Source organism: Populus nigra, chromosome 1 (assembly GCF_951802175.1).
Source record: "Populus nigra chromosome 1, ddPopNigr1.1, whole genome shotgun sequence".
Lineage (NCBI taxonomy): Eukaryota > Viridiplantae > Streptophyta > Magnoliopsida > Malpighiales > Salicaceae > Populus > Populus nigra.
Window position 1 is genome coordinate 40,986,707 of NC_084852.1, and position 21,422 is coordinate 41,008,128.

Consider the following 21,422-nt stretch of genomic DNA (forward strand, 5'->3'; position numbering starts at 1 on the left):
GTTGGTAGTCTGACTGCCTCAGGGTGTCTTTAATCATTTCATCTAAATTGCCCTGCTTCAAAATGAGTGAAACAACCTTGATTGATCCAATAATTAACAAAGTATAATCAAGTACAGTACTAATAACATTAATTAAGCAGAGTATAATCAAGTAAGACTTCGTCCACCAAGGAATTGAAAACCTCAGCTTCCAATTCTAGAGCAACCTCTTCTTGTCCTTGATCCACATTTTCCCAGTTCCCACTCTTCTCCATATGCTTGACGTAGACATGCCTCCTCTCCACCATCTCCCACCCCAAAAACATTTCTTTAGGCTGCCCATCAATCCATTCCTGAGCTACCCTTAGCTCTTGCTCAAATTCTTTATATGATCCAACCATGCTTCCACCTGCATAATTTTCTACAATTTTCTCCTTGAAGAAGTCCAACAATAGACTATCTACCTTAGACGCCAAGCTTATTGTCGATTTGACATGCTTAAGCAGCTCCTGTGCATGCTTTTCGGTTCCATTTTCTTTAGTTTCCTTGAAATCGTTGTCGTTATCACTGTGGATAGACACTGAACAATGTTGCACGGGGGATTCAAGGGATTCATCCTCCAACTCTGCCATTGCAATTCGCTTTTCCAAGTCTAAAGGGTCTAGTTGAGCGAGGCTCTCAAACCTTCTGATCTTTTGCATTGGCTTTTGTTTAGTTCCTGCAGTTGATCACATATTTCAAAATCTTGTTAAAATATGAATCCCACCGGGTAAACCATAACATCAAATAGTTACTAGTCTTACCCAAATCGAACAGAATGAGTTTATTTCAAAATCCTCTCTCAAGAAAAGTTGCTTGGATAATCATATGATCTTAGTTAGTCTACACAACGTAGCTATGTGCTTTGAGTGTAGCTATGTGCTTTGAGTGTGGGTTAATATAGCTCGGTCCCATCCTATCAAAGCTCCTCTCTGGACCCTATTTCAAGGGCCCATAACTTGGCTCTAGTTGCATTATTAGTTTTCATGGAATAGGCAACTACGTTCCTGTCTAGCAGGTCACTTAATTAATCGCAAAATCACCACTCTTTATCAAAATTTTCATGAAGTGTGGAAACTCTGTGTGTGTGTATGTGTGTGTGTGTGTGAGAGAGAGAGAGAGAGAGAGAGTTGTAAAGAGATGGAGAGAAGGATACCTTCCACGCCGATAAGACTACGTTGGAAAGGAGAGCCAATCTCTTCTTCTTCATCCTGGAATGGACAATCCAGAATTGACACTGGACTGGATTGCTCCTTCTCCTCCTCATTAGGCCACTCCTGTTGCATTACATGAGCTATTATTAAGTATTAATGCATGAAAGTAGCAAGCACCCTCTACGATAGAAATTAAAAGGTAACTAGGAAAAAGGTCTCTGGAGACAGACACGATTATTACAATAAATAATGCAGTTGGTGCATATCCAAAGTCCATCATAAAATTGGATGCCCCATTTCAATTCCCTACTCTCAATAATTAAATTTGATTTGATTTGATATAATTTTGAAAGCAACAAAAAAACAATGGCACATGACCATTATTGTCCACGACGCTTGGGTAATTCAATTTGATTTGATTTGATATAATTTTAAAAAGCAATATTTACTATACTCCAAAATATCTGAAAACTACAAAAATATAATGAGTGGTAAATATTAACCAAAACACAAATAAATTTGATTTGGATGAAGAAGCCTTAACACACAGCATATAATATAATTTATTATTTATGTAATCTTGCTAAAATCGATCAATCATTGTCTTTTCAAGATAAAAGGAAAAGGAAACGATTGTTGCCAGAATGGTAAATCCCAAGACCGGGTGAGTTGGCCAAGTCAACCCACCGCAAGACAACAGCAAGACATCTGTCCAGCTATTCAATTAATTTTAATAATCCCAATTGTTAGCGTAGATTAATACTTTCCTAAAATTCATAATTGTCCATCTACAAGCCCTCCAAATTCTATCTCTACATTCTTTATCAAAAAAAAAAAAAAATCAATCTCTGCATCATTCTCCAAGTAGCCTACCAAAACTCCATGTCACCGACAGAAAAAGTTACGAAATTGGGTCGCACCTAATAACTAAATTGCAAAATACCCATGCCAAATAATAGTTAAAAAAAAAATAAAAAAATATTTGATAAACTATATACCATGAAGAAGCCTAAATACTCCATCTCATTTCATCGCCGTAGATGCCGCAAAATAGACATCATGCAGCGGGATCGGAGGCCTCGAAGCACTCCATGGTATTTAATTCCAAGGTCCCGAGATGCACCGTATCCAATTCCCAATAAAAGCCCACTTGAAAATGCCAAAAATCCCCATTTACCATATTTATATGACTCTCTAACATCCCCTTCGAATCCTTTCTTTTAGGGCATTTTCAAGTTAGTCTTGACGCCTTAAGATTGACTCTACTTCTTGATTCTGATTGCAGACTCAAATTTCCAGTCCAGAAATAAACTACGCGCATGGAATTAAAATGCCGCAAGAAATCACATTTTCTTGACTCGATTTTAAAGAGATTATAGGAGTTAAACTCGTGTCAGTTTTTTATTGGAGATTAGCAAAACCACCAATACCGTTACCAGCCAGTTATAAGAGAAATCCACCGGCAGACACTTGCACACTCGAAACATTAAAGACAAACTTTTCTCACTAACCTTCCTGTTTGTGATGGAATCCTGACCGCCTGATACGCTCACTCTGTCGCTGACTTCCTTGATCATTAAATCTTTTCTATTGCAAACGGAGTCGTTTCGGCAACTGTTACACGTAGAATTACCACTGTCAACAGTATATTCACTCTCAGTAGTCCAAATGTTACAGTTACTGTTACTGTTACTGCTGGAGCTTGTTGAAATTCCGCTTGTAATTTGATCGGACAGTTTATCTTGTTCCTCCAAGAACTCGCCGAACAATCTCCACCCTCTGATCTCATTTCTTTCTTTACATTGACCATGTTGATCAGCTGCTTTTCTCCAAAAGTTCTTCTTAAACAGCTTCCGTGAAAGATTTCGAGGTAAAAGTCCCTTCCTGGTTCTTGACGGTGACGGAGACCTCACGGTGGAGTTGGGTGAGGGAAATGGGAGTAGTTTAACGGCCTTCATAACGGCAACCGATGCTTTTTGAAGAGCTGAGATTGTAGTAGAAGCTGCTTTTGATTTACTTCTTTTGAAAAGATGCCTTGGTTGCTGCTGCTGCTTGGTTTTGAGGTCTATTTCGAGGAGAAGTCGGACGGTTGTGCAGCATCGACGACGAGGAAATGACTTGAAGCCGTTGGATGAGCATGAACTTTGATCATCAAGAAGATAATCTTTGAGCATCAAGGGTTTTGATCTTTCAATCGAAAATGATTTTTGCTTAGAAGAAGAAGAGCTAGAGGCCATTGTCGATCGAGAATTAATTATAAGTTGAGAAAATTAAATGATCAACCTAGCTAGATTTAAATCTTAAACAGTACTGAAGTAAATGATGGGAGACAGATACAGAGAAAAGGCTGCAAGAAGAGACAAAGAGGCATTTAAAGAGGGAAATGCTAGGAAGGTTGCATAATTTCACCAGCTATGAGACGGCAGCTTTTTAGCAGTGCAGACACTAAGAACTTACAGAGGGAGGGTGGTGGGTTATATAGGGAGTTCTCAGGTGAAGTGAAAGAAAGAGGGAGGTAGGTTCCAATTCCAAATGGTGAAGATCTCAATGAGAGAGTGAGAAGAGTTAAGAGAGTTCAGTCTTTAATTGCATGCAGAGGTAGAAGAAGCTTGGATGGTTCTTGTTCTGGTGTGTTGTTTTTTTGAATCTTAAGTTTGGTTATTTTATTGCTTTGGTTTGTGTATTTAATGCATTTTTTGAATTCTATGAACTGGCTGTACTTTATAATCTAGCTAGTTACCTTGTGGATAGTAGGTTTTATTTATATACATATTTTTTCTCATAAATGCCTTAATCTTTACATCCTAGGACCTTATTTTTATTTATTTATTAATAGAGATTTTTATTTTTTGAAATAATTTAATTATCAAAAGACCAAAGTAACATGTACAAATGATTCTGAACTATAATTGGATTTTATAAATAACCGAGTGTATTAAGAGTCATGACTGCATGGGGTTACAAGCTTAGAAACACGCATACTACTGTAAACAGGGGGTGCTTCAATTTTTCTTTGAAATTTGCCAAAGGCACCCACCAAGATTTTATTTTGTTTTGAAAATATATAAAAATATTCAAATTTTTTAAAAATATAGTTTCCATTACATGACCACTAGTTGACCTTGAAAAATCTTGAAAATGATAGTAGTTTGACTGCCCATTTCTTACGCTCTTTGGCACGTGTGCCTGTCCTGAAGTTCAGAAGAGCGGAAGCGTGAAAAATGATCAGCTGTTAGATTTTCCTCTTGTTTAATTGTTTATTCGACGAGGAGCAACCGAAGGAAGTTTTTCTTGATCAGGCCTTCGATTTTCTGATTAACTAATTAATGGAAGATTCTTTCATGCAGGGACAGGACAGGAGAGCTTTCCATTGACGGCCGGTTAATAACTACCTCTTTATTCTACGACCTACCTATAAGCCTCCTATGTATGTATATTTATCATCACCATATGATACATAGATCCACGAGGCTATAAACCTCGTCACCCATAGAGGACAAGATAGCTGTACTGTAAGGAAAAAAAAGCATATTTTAAAAAAAATATAATATGTTATGTTTCAAATGTCATCATTAATATTTTTTTAATCCAGTGATTTAGATTTAGATGAGAAAAAGTAAAATAATAACGAATTATTTTTATTATGAATCATAATTAATTAATTGCGATCTAATCATTTAAGAATTTGCTTGTTCAGAACAAAGGTAGTTATGGATTAACGGTTCTATAATGGAAGGAAGCTTTCTTTCAAAGTTAGAAATAATTTACTAATAATGTACGAAATAATTTGAAAATGAACAAGCTAGGCACGCGTGCCTGGTGATTCATATGATCATGATTTCGATTTTCCACTTGCAAACCTGGAAGGAAACAACATGATGAGTATATATGCATGAAACTATTCTCCACAGCAAAAGTAAAAAAACAAAATGAGTACTTCGCAAATTTTGAAGTTCTTTAGCTCTGGTCTTCCCAACAGGACCCATGCATGATGGTGTGGTCCTAACCACGATTTACTTGCCCTAGTTAATTAATTTCATAGTTGCATGGATTGGAAGCTGATTGCATACGAATTTTACATGTAAAACATAGTTCTGTATATCTCTTCCTGTTTTCTTTGTTTTTTTTTGGTTTGACAGGTGAGCATTCTAACCATTATGAGAAAACTGACAAATATAAATAGATATATCAATGAAATATCTTCATAGATATATTGCGGTGAATTTTTTCGACTGAACATACTCTCGCCATATTAATCGGTAAACATCGACAAAAATATTCTTTTGCTATATACCGATGGAATTATAGCTGAAAAAAAAAACTGTCAAGTACATTGACGTGTTGTTTTTACATACAGAATTATCGATAGATTTAAATCTATATGTAATATTTAATTTATGACCTAACGAGTGACCTTTCTCTCTTTCTTTCCTTTATTTCTTCTTCTTCCTCCATTTTTCTTTGCAACAAAAGCACACTCCCACCCTAATTTTATCACAAATCAACCTCTCATTATATATTCAGCCACCCCAACACTCAATTTGTCAGCATCCCTATTGTGATTCAAATTTTATTGAGGATTCTCTACTTCAACAAAACTATTCATTTTTTTTATTTGAACTCAATTATAAAATGTTAATTTTTATTGCAGATTTTTGTAGTATATATATTTTGTTTGTGTTTACTTGTTGTGAGTGGGTAAATATTAGCCCACAAGTTTTGGGTTCATTAGAGTTATTAGTTGAACTATCATATAAGGTTTTCTAAGCTGAAATTTTCGACAGCGATGAATTTATGTAATAAACATGTGTTTTGCTTGAAAATATGTTTTCTTTGTTGAGATAATGAATAATTTTGACTTAACAATGTATAATTGACCTTGTGGTGTCTTCCTTATACTTCTCATTCACGAATTAGTATTCAATTATTCATTGGGTGGAGGTTTCTTATTCTAATAGTGCTAGTGTCTTGGGACAGGTTTTCATTGTATCATACTCTTATCAAACCTGATTTCTTGGCTTTCTAGGAGTTGTATCATCTTCGTTGTGGGTTGTTTAACCACATGATCAAAAGGTTCGCATCAGTTTCAGTCCTTAGATATAAGAAATCAGAAAGAAAGCTATCGGAAAAGAGAGATGAGAGATAAAATGTTTGGCTGATCATATTCCGACCATAAAATGACCAAACTTTGTGTCAATGAGTTTATCTTAGAGAATAAAATACAATTGAGGTGGTTTTATCTTTTAAACATGACAATGAAAATAGATTGGGACATGTTAATTTATTTTTAATTTGATTTGATTTAATTATTTTAACTAATTAGAAGGTGTTTTAGAATTAAAATGCATGTACTAAGGTTTCTATGACATTGTGGTGATTTTTGTTGTTACCCAATTTTTGACCCACCTATTTGATAAAACTTTTGAAAAATCCAAAAATAGCGAAAAACAATGAAAATCCAAAAAATATATTTTTTATATTTTTGCATCGTTTTTAGCATTTTCAACGTCATGTAAAAAGAATTTAAATTTTCAAAGGTCTTTAGAATGTGTTCGACTTTTAACGTGTTATTTTTAAAATCAATTATTTTCATCATTTCGAGTCGATGTTGATAAGAAAAATCCAAAAAAATAAAAAAAAATCTAATTTACAAAAAAAAAAAGAAGTTGAGGGACCAAGTTTGAGGACCTAACAATATTTTTTCTTATAAATAGGAGTTTCCGACACATAAATAAAAGGGGGACAATATTGCATATTTAGAGGAAAAAAAACCCTTAACACTAAACCCATCTCTTTCAAACCAGTCGACCACCCACCGTTTCCCTAGCTCCCAAGACTAGCACCTCTCTTCTTCATCCCCACACACGCCCGGCCACCACACATTTTCTCCGTCCACAATACAGCCCCTTACCAGACCTTCCCTCCCTTGGCTAACGAACAGACCCCAACCCCAGCAGCCAACAGATCTTCCATGTTCAACCGGCCATAAGATAGACCCTCACTATCCCATCCCCTTCTTTACGTAGAAGTCACCTCTCACGTCCGCTCCTCCAGCACACCACAGAACAGTTCACCCCGTCTCCATCGACCAGCCTCCAGCGGCAGCTGGACAACAGCAGCAAGGCCAACCACCGCTGCCACCAATATGAGTGAAGAGCATCCACCAGCAGCCCACACACGGGAAACACCCCCCTTCTCACCACACCGAAGCCTTCAGGCACCGATGGATATGTCCGTGTCCACCGCAACCCGTCCTCTATCAGATCTGCCATCTAAAAAAGGAAATAACAGCTAACCGGGAAGAAAGAAAGAAGGAAACATATCTAAAAGAGGAGAAATGAGGGAATCATATCTAAAAACAGTGAAAGGAGATTAAAACAGATTGCTTGTTGCGTTTTTGAGTGTTTTGCAGGTCATTGCCAGCGAGAAAAGGAAGAAGGGAGGAAGTCATTCCAGATCCCCTGGTTTTCTTGGAATTTCCTACGATGGCGCGTGGAGAAGACGCGCCATCACATTTCCTGCAACCTCAGAACGTTGCCCGGCACTGTTCTGAAATTTTTTAGGGTCTATTTTTTAAATTTGAAATTGTTTAATGTACTGTTTATTTAATTTTGAATTTTTATAATTAGTAGAGTGCAAAATGTGAAAAGAAAAAAAATATAGTAAAAGTGAATGTGTGTGTTTGTATTTTTTTTTATTTGTGGATTTTTTATGATAAAAGCGCAAAGATAAAAGAAGAATTTAATATTTTGATTTGTTCACTGTAAAGGATTATGAACTTACACGTAAGTCATATTTCTAATATCCGATGAAAAGATAAAATCTTTAAAACTTCTTTAACACATCAAATCACGAAGCAGCTTACCTTAGGTAGGGTGCGTTAGGGGTGCTAATACCTTCTCTCACCACAACCAGTCCCTTACTCGTGAATCTCTGACAAAACGAGTACACTCGGGTTTCCTAGTATCCTTCAATTAAATACTAGGTGGAGACTCCCAATCAATCAAGCAAACAGAATGAAAATCTCCAATAGATATCGTGTGGGAACGTGTGATGCAACTATATTATTCAATAGTTTCACCCATATTTAACTAGTGTTTTGCCTATGTTTTATATATAAAATGCTTTGATATTCTTTGTTTTATGTTTTGAAGATACTTTTGGATGAAAGATGCAAAAAGGAGTAAATTAGAGATAATTGGCAGATTTGAACTTCAGTCGATGTTTCGTGCAGAGCGTGAGCTCTAGAGTTTGAAATGAAGTGATTTCAGTGGTATTAAAAAGCTAACATCCATACCTTTCTGGACATCTAAGGTAAGAAAATAAAATAAGGAAGAGCATGGAAATCGCAGCTTTCAAAGTCAAATCTCGCAATCTGCCAGTGTTGATCTTCGGCCATTCCAACTTTAATATCTGGAGCTACAGAAGTCCAATTGATGCAAACTCAATTTTTTTGGATTCATGACTCAAAGGTCTATAAATGCTCCAAATTTAATCCAAAAAATATGTCATATGAGGGAGATATGATTTTTCAAATATGACATCTGAATTGTGCCAGCAAACAGGTTTCGTGAAGAAACGAGTCCAAATTACGTTCTGAAGCATCTAAACCGATATCCAAGTTTTTATTTCAGAAATTTAGCTCCTCTAAGTCAAAGCTTGAAGATTTCATGCAAGGCTATTTCTCCTTTTTTAGGAAAATAGTTATTGAAGTATTTAAATGTAAACAGCCTACTTAATGGAGGACTATTTTGTAAAATAGAGACCTAGTGTTTCCTAGGATATAAAAAGAATGAGAGAAGAGAAGGGGGGCAGCCAGCCAAGAAGAGAAAAACGCCCCCTTCCTCTAAGAAACCCTAAATTATGCATTCTTCCTTCTTTTTGTTTAGTTGTTCAACAAACATGCAAGACTAAATATTTTTTCTTGGTTGCAAGGACACGGAAAGCTTCGGATTTCAAGAACTGTGAGATTTATTTTACCTTTTCTTTTCAGTTTATATGATGAATATGTTTGTTCTCCTATGCTTATTTTTCTATGATTGTTTATTTTAATTGCTAGAGCGGACTCTAAGTTATTATTGTAAACAATCTATTGCTAAGTTTGATATCAAAACCGGAGTTGTGGTATATAAACTTGTGAAGCAACTGAGTTTAATAATTATGGCGGATCTACGTTATTAATCTTAGGGAGAACATTCAATCAAATCAAACATAGACTGCAGACAGTTATGTTTTCTTGATTAATCAACTTATCTAGTTCTTAAGGCTGCCATTGAATTAAATTACTAGTGCGGACACTGTGGTTGTTTGATGGTTATGGTTAGTTATATGGCGGATCCGTTAACTAACCAATGTTAAGAAGAGATAAATATTCAGAATATAAATTGATGTTTTGTTTCCATGATCAGTTCTGATTTCTATAAGTGGATGTGCGCTTGTGACCAAGGTTTGTTCTCTTGATAATTTTCTGATTTTATTAAATTTCGTTTGATAGTTTTCTGTTTTCTTTTGCTTTAGCCTAGATAATGTTCAAACCCCCCAAATTGCATATCATCTAGCATAAAAATTTGACTTGAATCTTCCTCGTGGGATCGACCCCTTGCTTGCTCTATACTATCTTGTGTGTTGTGCTTGAAGTTAGGGTAATGAATTTGTGCGACCGCGACATCGCAACAACGTGCGATAATTTTAAACAAAATTAAATTGAAAAAACTTTTCTAACATAAATGTAATGGACCATTGCATTCTATTACATAACATATTTATAAATTGCATTATATTATGTTTTATCCAACTAAACATGTTATTAGATCAATATAAAATAATAAAAATGTGTTAAACAAAAACTAAGAGGAGGGAAAATTATTATTCTCTTCCTCACAAAGTATTGTTTATTGGATTTTTTTTTGCTTTTTTTTTAAAAAAAAATAATCTAGTTTTTGTTTTCAATTTTATGCTTTAACATTATGTTTATTGAGTATTGAGCTTTATAATTTATTTTGGATTTCTTTCTATAGGACTATCTCAATCTTATGACTTAGTGACAGCTTATACGGGTTAACCCGGTTGACTCGATTTTTTTTTCTTTTTAGTAATTTATTATTGTCTTTTCAATTTTATCCTTCAACATTGAGTTGATTGAAAATTGAGATTTATAATTTGTTTTGACTTGCTTTATATGATATTATCTTAGTTTCATGACTCGAGCTATAAGTTTGACGAGTTAACCCGGATTGACACGAGTATTTTTTTTTATTTTTTAATTGATTTTTTTTCAATTTCATCCTTCAACATTGAGTTTATTAGGAATTAAGATTCATAATTTATTTTTATCTTCTTTCTATCGGGTCATTCTAGTTTCATGATCCGAATTTGACAGGTTAGCCCGAGTTAACTCGGGTTTTTTTTGCCATTTTTTATTTCTTGATTTTATCATGCAACATTAGATTTATTGAAAATTAAGCTTCAAAAATATTTTTTGATTTGTTTTATATGAGGTTATCAAGGTTGCAAGACCCATGTCACGGATTTTATATATTAACCTGGGTAGACATGGTTGATTCAATATGTTGTTGTCTTAGTATTTCTTAAAAAAAAATGTTTTCTTCAAAAAATTTCTGTCGAACTATGTTTTTTTGTTGTTGTCTAGGTTGCCTTTGAACTTGTCAAGTCGACAAGGTCATATCGGGTTCATCCTTATATGATTTATTTTTTTATCTTTAAAACACATTACCGATGCCAAAATATTTTTTAATGTTTGAAAAATATTTGATTCAGCTTGTTACGTAATGCGAAAAATGATCTATTCTACCACTAAATCAAGAAGATACACAAATTATTCTAAAAACACTACCTAATTAGCTAATAAGTTAAAAAAAATAGAAAATCCACAAATGTTTTTTCTTTAATGACTTATTGTATACTGATGACAACATGAATATGAAGAAGAATAGTAAAATAACTTGATAATTATCTCGCATACATTGCGGGTTGGATTAGTTTTTTTTAATGTAAAAAAAGTGCATAGGTTGCAGGAAATTCTTTAACATTGTTATTAAACCTGAGATAATAAATCAATCGAGAAACCTCCTATCATGACTTTTTGCCTCATCCCGGGCTTTAAATAAAATTATCTAGGAGTGACCCACAGTAAAAACATGGTTTTGACTTTAAAAAATCCAAGACGATATATTTTGATTTTTAAAAAATAATAAGATAACAATATATTTGATTAACTTAGATTTCGTAATTTAACCCGTCAAACCTGCAACCCATATCATGAACTTTTTTAGGTTTAATAACTTTGTTGACATGCTATTTTTTCACTTAATTATTTTCCTTACACTATGTCATGGCCCTGAGCCATCTTTTTTTTCTTAAAGGATTGAAAAAATAAAGAAGAAAAGTCATACACTGATGGGCAAAGTTACATGCTTGGGCATAGGTTTTTTTTTTTGAATTTTTGCATTAGGAGTCCATGTTCCGCTACACATTGAAAAAAAAAAGAAGAAAAGTCATACACTTATGTACTACACATGTTCCGCTGTAATTTTTTTTTTTTATCTTAGACTCAAGAGCATAGTTTTGAAACCCGGACTGACCCTACGGGTTGACCTGGTCCTGGGACCGGTCCAGGTCTAAGTAAAAACATGCCAGGGAGTCGGCTCGGTGAAACTCGATTAACCCGGAACTCGGGTGACCTAGGCAAACCCGACTGAAACTCGACCTTTTATATATATATATATAAACATAACCGTGAAACGACGTCGTTTTAGCCTTTTAAAAGGCCAAAATGATGAAAATGGACATACAAAATTGCAGAGAGAAAACCTAATTAAAGAGTAATACACCTCCACCCACAGTGTCCCCTCCGTCAATAGGCTCTCTTGCCGACTAGTATCATAGATGGACCCATCAGTGATAACAGCCGTAGTGATGCATTAGGCAAGGCTTTATAAACGATGCTGGCCACTGTTATTAATGATCTCAACTCTAAAGTTCAAGACACTCTCAATCGCCAAGACAAACTTAATTATGCTATTGATTGTCTTGCTAGAGGTAAATTCTTCTTCCTTTTTAATCTCATTATGGTCTTGTAATTTTTTTTTGTGTTGACCCGAATCAATCCGGATCAACCCATCTTACTCATGACCCGATCATTAGACCGGATCGGATTTCAAAACTATGCTCCAGAGTCTGTTACTGGGGTTTTTTATGCGAGAGTTTTTTTACCTGTGATTGTTAGAAAATTAAGGGGGAGGTTTTTTTTGTTTAAAAAGTTAATTTTCAATTTATTTTTATTTGAAAATATTATAACTTTTATAAATCACCTACAATTCTAAAACACACAGATCACTCAAAAAAAAAAAAATATCAAACGAATCAACAAATCTAAACCAAGTTCAATCTATTTATTCAGGTATGTTAGAGATAAAAAAAAAAAAACAATCATTGTTACACTTTACTTATCGAATAGAATTTGTTGAGACAATGAATAACAAGTTTCAACATCAAAAAGTGACCATTCATCTACTTTCTCTTTTCTATGTTATTTGCTATGTGACTTTTTCTCTCATTTTTAAAACTCGGAAACTGAATTGCTAAGAAATGAACTTCCAGGCCAAAACTTAAATTGCTGAAATCATAAGGACCGTAGAGTTAGAAAGAAAAGAGAGTAGATAGACTAAAGAGAATGTGTGATTATTTTACACTTTGATCTTTTATATTGTTGAGTATTTTTTTTCTGAACAAATATTAATAAATTGATTAGCAAGTGAAAAAGAAAAGAAAATTGGAGGACAAAAAAGTAAATGTATTATTATAGTATTTTACCTAAGCCTTTCATTACATTTTGCGACTGTAATTTCTCAGCAAATAACAGGGGTATCAGAAATATTGAGAGAGCATAAAACTGCATCATCAAACGTCAAAATTTTAACACGGTGGACCCAGTCATTTTGTCCTCTAGGGATCTGACTAACTAAAGTATGGATCAACACTGAGCAAGGTATAATGTCTGAGCCCAATAGTTAACAAGCTTGGACCTGTGCACCGCCTAGCTCGGATTCCTGGGACGACCACGTGATTCTCGTTATCCCGTGGTCTAACCTCGTTCCACGCCTTTGTTTAACGATTAAACCACTAATCAGGGGTGTCTGTTTTGAATGATTACAAGGATGATATATTTTGTTAGTTGGTTTTTTTAAATATATTAAAATAATATTTTTAAATTTTTTTTTAAATTTTTAATATCAACACATTATAAAATTATCATGGTCTTATAATATATGTTATGAGTTTGACGCTTTCACTTAAGTTGTCTTTTTGTTTTCTAATTATTTTTTTTATTAGGCTGATTGATATTCTTCTAGATTATTTTTATATCCATCAAATTAACTAGAATATATTAAATTATTAAAATAACTGTATAATAAATATATTAAAATATAATTAACTATTTTAAAATCTTTCTAGAATGCATAATACTATTCAAAAAGACTTATTAGCGATTTAGCTCCTTTAAAAAACATTTCTCCTCGTGGAACTTTCACCTTGAAGTGGGTCTTGAGGCTGGGCCTTGTGTCCAGCTTATCCCGCCCTTTACGTTACGTTACGTTACGAGATTGATGCCATCCCTTATCCCACTTCATGGCCTTAACTTTTAAGCTGGCTTTTTAATTTGTTTTCAGGCATGTTTTATTTATGCTTGATTAAAGAAGGATCAAATGATTCCATGGGGACCACAATTGTTCCCAACTCCAAGGAAAACACTAACATTTGCTTTACTTTACCCACCAAATTAAAGAACTGCTGTTTTAACACTAATCCATAAAATTGTTATAAAAATGAAAGAGGTAGTTCTAATTATTGTGCTTCTAATTTAAAATTAAAATATCTTAAGAAGAAATGACGTGATAAATCTATCTATAATCTTAAAAAACCCAAAACATATCTAAAAACCAAAATTAACTTGAAATTAAAAATCAATTCAAGCTCATATAATTTTTTTATAAATTTCAAAGGTAAAAAATACATGTAATATGAATTTTTTTTATCCAATGGAATCATTTAACATAAATATCATCCGTTTTGAAGATCTAAATCGATGTCAACAACATGTTTCTCTTTCTACCTCTGGAACCCAGTGATCTCTTACTATCCTCTCTCAATTAGGGACTAAAAAATAACAAAAATAAATTTTTATATTAAATTGAATTTAAAAAATACCGAGATACAAAAATTGTATAATATGTGTTATTTTTTAAGTTCGATAACCAAAGTGTATCTTTTGTAAAACTTATGACATGCCATCCATGTTTAACTCCTTTTTTTATTTTGGCTCCTCATATTTTAATTCTAATTTTTTTATAAAAAAATCAAAATTAATTGGTCTTTAACTAAAATTAAATTGCCAGATAAAAAATTGAAGGATCAAAGTAAAAAAATAAAAAAATTTGCATAATCCATCCACGATAACATGCAAGAGGATGAACAATAACTACTACTCAATAAAAATCCCATGTCATTTAGTTATCTAAAAAACATTGTTTTGTTTTTTAAATAAAGTAGAGTATTTCCTGCTTCTAACAAAATGTACAATTGTTTATTATATTATAGGATTTTTTTAAAACAACTTAATTTCCCTATTATTATTTTTAAATTAAAATATACTAGTGTTTTATGCAACTTCATTCAATTTTTTTTATTGAAATGATGTGTCTATATATATATATATACTATCATCCCATTTAATTTATGTTTTTAGTTTTCTAAATTTAAGAATCGGTCCCATAAAATTAAATATAGACACTATCATAAAGGTTATAATTTTTTTTAATAATATTGAAATATATGTATCAAAATATTTTTAGTATACTACAATCCTTTGATATCTCAAAAACACGATAATAAAATGTAACCTAACAATAATTAACTGCTTTAAACATTTACAAGCACAACACAACAATTAATTATAAAAAAAGTACTTTATTCTACTGCACAACACCAAATAACATAAGATAGCATAATAATCACGTCATAATATAACACAATAATATCAAACTAGTTTTTAATAATTTTTTTTATTAATATTGGTGTTTAGATTATTTTACATGTATCTCAATTAATTTTACATGTTTTAAAATTAATAACTATATAAATCTTTAATAATCCTGAAATTTATGAAACTTGAAATAATAATTTTTTAAAAAATTAAATGAAAATCGGATTAGATGAATAGACTTTAACAAATTTGAAAATTCGTTGCATGCAGACACTGCTGAACTACTAGAAGCAAGAGTTCCCAGTGAATACGAAGTCAACACACTGAGGAGACGCATTCTCAACACTCGGAAGTAAAAAAAAGAAAAAACATGTATTCTTGAGGGGCGACATGAAGCTGCCAATCGAGCGTTGGAAAAGATCCACGTGTTACTTCCTTTGAATTAAGAGTACACGTGCATAAGAGTGGATAGTACGATACAGCGGTAAATTGTAAGCAATGAGGTGGCAGAAGCTGCTGGCAGAGACAAAAGTGGAGAACGACCATCATATCACTTTCCACTTTGGTGCTTCCTGGCCCTGGTGTGAACCGTGGGTCTCCAACTGGCATCTCAAGTGAATCCGTGTACGGCCCCACCAATAAATATCCTCTTCAAAACACAAAGCCTATATAATTATCCCATCTGACTGAACTACCGATTCAACACTTTCTAGATCACCCACTGTCTCCAAAACCGAAGCCTTTCACACTGCATTCAATTCCCCCTTGGAAACCCACAGAAAGCAACAAAAAAGAAATTCCCTTGACAGACAGACGAGAGAAAGAAAGAAATAAATTCGCCTCATCATTCTATATATTCCCTCTCAAGAGTTGAAACTGCCTTCAGTTCTTGTTGAATGGATAATTTCTGTCAATTCTCTGATCAACATCCTTTGAGGTCAAATTCAATGCCCAATGACAGGCAAGAAGCATCTTCTTTCTCCGATAGCAGCACGTCTCGACGAGTTGTCCATTCTGATGAAGAGGTCTTACTAGCAACAAGTTTTCCGAAAAAACGCGCTGGCCGCAGAATATTCAGGGAGACTCGGCACCCGGTTTTTAGAGGTGTTCGGAAGAGGAATGGTAACAAATGGGTGTGTGAGATGCGGGAACCAAACAAGAAGTCACGAATATGGTTAGGAACATATCCTACACCAGAAATGGCAGCTCGAGCTCATGATGTTGCTGCTTTGGCACTTAGAGGCAAATCTGCTTGCCTTAACTTCGCTGATTCTGCCTGGAGGTTGCCTGTGCCAGTTTCGAAGGATTCTAAGGATATTACAAGGGCAGCAAATGAGGCAGCAGAATTATTTAGGCCTCAAGAGTTTGGTGGTCATCCGGCAAAACAACAAGATAGCAATGCAGTGCTAGAGGATTACTCAAGCGAAGTTTGCAGCGATGATTACAAAACTTTCCAAGAAAATGATGTCTTCTTCGAGGAAGCAGTGTTTGACATGCCAGCAGAATTATTTAGGCCTCAAGAGTTTGGTGGTCATCTGGCTAAACAACAAGATAGCAATACAGTGCTAGAGGATTACTCAAGCGAAGTTTGCAGCGATGATTACAAAACTTTCCAAGAAAATGATGTCTTCTTCGAGGAAGCAGTGTTTGACATGCCAGGGTTGCTCGTGGACATGGCAGAAGGTCTTCTACTCTCTCCTCCACGTTATGTAAGGAATGATGGCAACGACTTGGATCATATGGAGAATGGTTCTGATTTTTCGTTATGGAGTTATTAGGCAAACTTCTAGATTAGTACGTAGTGCCATAGCTAGCAGTTAGCTTTACATGTAAACGAATTGTTCTACATTATTTTTCCATATGTAGAGCCTTTATTTTAATATATGATGCAAATGGAAGAAAGACAACCCTGTCCCTTTATCCGCCGTTACGTACTCTGAAACTAAGGACAAGAAACATAAAATAAATAACCTTTTATCAGATAGAAGAGCTTGGTTCAGGCACGCCCGTTTGCATATCCAGTAAAAGAAATTTTTTTTTTTTTTGAATTCGAAAAAACTTCACTAAAAGCATACTTTGTAAGTTTAAATAAGCAAGTAAAACCCGATAAGCATAACAATTTTAAATGTTTTCTAAAACATTTGTCCCCAGTATCTACCCACCTGTAATTAGTTTCATAAGGATTTTACCCCTCTTTCCCTCTAAAAATACGCAAAAAATCTAGTTTTACCTAAAGTATCAGCGTAGCTATTGCCGATGAGACCCGACAGCAGCCTCTCCCTTTTTTTTTTTTTTTTTTCATACCTTTAGATTATTTATTTATTTAATTTTATCAAGATCCAAGTAAATCTTGTATATATGGAATCGGATGTTATTTATTTGTCAAGTTTCTTTTTCACTTTAAATAAAAAGTCCGGTGGTTGTTTTTTTGTTGGATAGAGAAAGTTGCTATCATTTTGTGATTTTGGATTTTTCATTAACGTGATGTGATATGATGATCCAAACCCACTTGTATGTATGTATGAATGCAATCAAGTCCTGTACGTATAGGCATTTCAAGATTGGGAATCTCAAACATTTTATTTGCCATCCAAATCATTAAAAGGGCATCTTAATTATGTCCATCATCTCTTCAAATAGCAATAATTCCTCTAAATTTATAAAAAGAGTGATTTATTTGTTCTTCATTTATTATTAATGAAAAAAAAACTTTCAAATATCTTTAATTCTAATTAAACTGAGAGGTAAGCGAGAACTTATTTTCATTAATAATCTACCAAACTAAACATTGTTATCTATGTTAGAACAGACTTTACTTTCGTGACCACGACATCTCTTTGTCGGCTGTTGATTGGCAGAGTACCTGAGCGAAAATCCAAAATGTTTTACATAGCTTGCTAGGTCGATAAACAAGAGAGAGAACTATCAGTTCTTCGCAATGTTATTCTTCTGTCCACCTATCTCAGCGACTCGTTCTGAATTTCTTGAATGTTAAGCTTATACATCAAGAAGTTGCACTCTGCCCAATATATCAAGACATGCTCTGATGTTTAATAGCCATCGAGCCTGTCAGCTTGTTTTCTATATATACACACACACACACACACAATTTATCCCATGACATTAATTCCTCCGATCAAACATTTTCCAAAAAATTTGAATTTCTGTAACTAGCTAGAAGAGAAAAATCCACAAAACCCTGACACGTCAAATTAACTACTCCACAACGACCAATCAGCATCAATTTCCCCATCATTCCAGTCCCCAGTATAATGTGGAGGAGAGAGTAGAAGGCCTTCTGCCATATTAGCAAGCAACCCTGGCATGTTAAATTCTGCCTCTTCGTCTATATACCCCACATTTTCAGATGGCAAATCTCTTATGTCATCATTAGTACTACAACAAACTTCACCACGGTCCTCCCTCCTGAAATCTTCCATCACTTGACCACCAAGGTCTGAAGTCCTAAACAACTCTGCTGCCTCACTTGCTGCCCTCCTGATGTCCTTAGCCTCATTTGAAATCGGCGCAGGCAACCTCCATGCCGAGTCCGCAAAATTAAGGCAAGCTGATTTTCCCCTAAATGCCAAAGCAGCTACATCATGTGCCCGGGCTGCCATTTCGGGTGTAGGATATGTGCCTAGCCAAATACGTGACTTCTTATTTGGTTCACGCAATTCGCAAACCCATTTATCGCCATTCCTCTTCCTAACACCTCTAAAGATTGGATGACGAGTCTCCTTGAATATCCTCCGCCCTGCACGCTTTTTCGGACGACTTGTTGCTAGTAAGACTTTCTCGTTCGAACTGGGCGAGTCCTGCTGAGAACCGCTACTATCGGATAGTAAAGATGATAAAGATGATTCTTGCTTGTCAGGTGAGAAGGAATTTGATCCTCCCATGACCATTGTTTAAGAACTAGTGATGTTTGTATAGGGTTTATGGGTCCTCTTTAAACTTTTGGGCACGGATAATGAATGACTTGTGAGGGTGTTGAGATTCCGGCTTGCTCTTTTTTAACTAACGGAAGTGAGATTGTGTGCTGCTATATATGCTTAGGATCTTTGTGGATGAGGATACGAGGTGAACACGAACACGGGATCAGTTCACACTTTGACTCGTCTTGGTGGGTCCTATTTTACTTAGCTGAGCAGATAATGTGTTAACCACGTGTGTCATGTGGGGTCGTATGCCTCCTCGACGACGAAGTAACATTTCCTTGAACTTCTTCAACAACGGCACGTGTTTGATGACTTGTTTCACTGCTGAAGCCCCACGTGTCCTTTTTTAATATCTTATCCGTTGATGTTTCCTTTCTCCCTGTGGTGACCAGTTCCTTCTTTTAATTTCATGCATTCAAAAGGGTGTCGTCAAATGTTTGTGGGCCTTCACTTCTATTAGTTCACACTACGTGTTCTCACTCGTTATGCCGCGAGTCAAATTAATTTAATGCATTGGTTATTTAGTTATAATTATTAGAGATGTTAATATATTTTCTAGTAAAAACAATTGAAATATATGTTTGTTGATTTACAATGACATGATTGATTTGATATTTTTAAAAGTTACTCACAAATGCTAAAAATATTATTTAAATGAAAAAATTTTAAAATAATACTTTTCAAACAAATATTAAGAAGACATAATTAAATTAACTTAAGTTAACTTTAGTTTTAATATAAAGATATCAATTTTAGTATTTACAATGACATAATTAAACATTTTTATTTTAATATAAAGATATTAATATATTAAATCGACTTTAGTTTTATTATTTGATCTATTAAATTTATGATTCGAATGATGGAATATACCAGGTTTAAAATATTATTTTTTAAAACTGTGATACTTATAAAAATAAATTCAAAATCAAATAAATATTAAATAAAAAAAGATGAAAATGTGCCCTCATTCACTATCACCATGAACAATAAAAGAGCTGTGTTATCGCACGAAGTTTTTTAAAATATATTAGATAATGTTAAACGTACATGAGTACATTAAGAAAAGGAAAGAAAAAAACTTGCAAGGCTACCAAGTACCACCCCTTCTTATCCCTTGCATTAATAAACGAGGGCTGCTGATAAACGACAGTGATGGCTGAATTTTAATACCATTAGTCGAAGACAAGGACTCCGCCTCGACCAGCGATATTGTTCCTTCTAGGTTGTTGTTAGTCTTCACAATGGAGTGTGTGTGGACTCTGCGTCTGCCCAGTGTGGCCATCGTACGTGCTGGAGTCTTGAAGATTGAAACCAGCTACGTGCATGAGTTTCAACGGGGTTAACACTTGTTCCAATTACACTCTCAAATTACAATTACAAATTAAATTTACTATAAGGCTTTTCACAGTCACAATCCACGTATTTTTTTTTTCAAATTTCATTCTCAATTTCCTTTTCAATCACAAACTCTTATGACCAAATTAATAATCAATTTCTGAAATTTAAAGAAAGAAAAAATTCAACAAAGAGATAAAAGTGTAAAACAAATTGAAATTTTATTTTTAGTCTCAAAAAATCTTTGTTTATTGTTTAGTGTTGAGGTGTGAGAAAGAGAGAAGACAGAAAATCGACAAATAAATATGATTGCCATTTCAATTTTCAAGTACCAAAAGGCTCTTGTTTCTTCAATCTCTAACTACAACTTGAGGATCAGCACAGGGACACTGCCCTTAGAATTAGATGCTTATGCTTCAATATATTAGTTATTCCACTACCCTCCTTTACAAAATACAATTAATGGCTCGCCTCCTTTGCCGGATGTTCCTTTTAATTTGTGATTCCTTTTGATTGTATTCGTTTTATTTAATCTTGAAATTAAGCTTTCGTTTATGGTGTTCACTCCAAAGATTTCCAGGCAACCATGAATAAGCTCAATCGTACTTACATCACGAGGTACGAGGTACGTAAGTGATTACAATTCGATGCATTAATTCAGATTGATTTAATTATATATTATTTTTTAAATGATATGAAATCAGGCTAGAAAAATCTAATAAGTTAGAAGATTTAAAAATTCATGGGTTTAATCAAATTTAATGATGTTATTAAGTGAACTAAACATTTATTTTTTAATGTTGAATAGCGCTGGCATTTTCTAGTCCAGTTTTATTTTACATGATATGAGAATTTGAGAATGATATACAATTATAAGACCCGAATTATCTAATACTATTTTTATTTTATTTCACATTAACATTAATTCAGCCACTCATTTCCAGGTGGATAAATAATGACGTAACCAAG

At 34.1% G+C, this 21,422-nt stretch overlaps 3 protein-coding genes across 3 annotated transcripts; 1 reads left to right on the top strand and 2 right to left on the bottom strand.

The window, feature by feature from the left end:
* Nucleotides 1-63: 63 nt before the first annotated feature.
* On the bottom strand, nucleotides 64-3,839 carry LOC133702290 (uncharacterized). The gene is made up of 3 exons (XM_062126606.1): nucleotides 2,684-3,839; nucleotides 1,175-1,295; nucleotides 64-697 (listed from the first exon to the last, which is right to left on the bottom strand). The coding sequence occupies exons 1-3, from the start codon at nucleotides 3,407-3,409 to the stop codon at nucleotides 129-131; spliced, it is 1,416 nt and encodes a 471-aa protein (XP_061982590.1). The 5' UTR covers nucleotides 3,410-3,839; the 3' UTR covers nucleotides 64-128.
* Nucleotides 3,840-15,879: 12,040 nt separating this feature from the next.
* LOC133704068 (dehydration-responsive element-binding protein 1D-like) lies at nucleotides 15,880-17,097 on the top strand. The gene has a single exon (XM_062128810.1). It carries the CDS (start codon nucleotides 16,071-16,073, stop codon nucleotides 16,950-16,952), a length of 882 nt encoding a protein of 293 aa, XP_061984794.1. The 5' UTR covers nucleotides 15,880-16,070; the 3' UTR covers nucleotides 16,953-17,097.
* An 822-nt stretch (nucleotides 17,098-17,919) lies between these two features.
* Nucleotides 17,920-19,178, bottom strand: LOC133704438 (dehydration-responsive element-binding protein 1E-like). Its single transcript, XM_062129263.1, has one exon. The coding sequence runs from the start codon at nucleotides 19,080-19,082 to the stop codon at nucleotides 18,387-18,389; it is 696 nt and encodes a 231-aa protein (XP_061985247.1). The 5' UTR covers nucleotides 19,083-19,178; the 3' UTR covers nucleotides 17,920-18,386.
* Nucleotides 19,179-21,422: the final 2,244 nt, after the last annotated feature.

Excerpts from the sequence above, each read along its gene's own strand:
- LOC133704438 (XM_062129263.1), bottom strand. The coding sequence starts at position 19,082 with ATGGTCATGGGAGGATCAAATTCCTTCTCACCTGACAAGCAAGAATCA.
- LOC133702290 (XM_062126606.1), bottom strand. The coding sequence starts at position 3,409 with ATGGCCTCTAGCTCTTCTTCTTCTAAGCAAAAATCATTTTCGATTGAA. Across the intron at positions 1,296-2,683 it reads ATTCCATCACAAACAGGAAG|GAGTGGCCTAATGAGGAGGA; the intron begins GTTAGTGAGAAA and ends GTAATGCAACAG. Across the intron at positions 698-1,174 it reads TAGTCTTATCGGCGTGGAAG|GAACTAAACAAAAGCCAATG; the intron begins GTATCCTTCTCT and ends GATCAACTGCAG.
- LOC133704068 (XM_062128810.1), top strand. The coding sequence starts at position 16,071 with ATGGATAATTTCTGTCAATTCTCTGATCAACATCCTTTGAGGTCAAAT.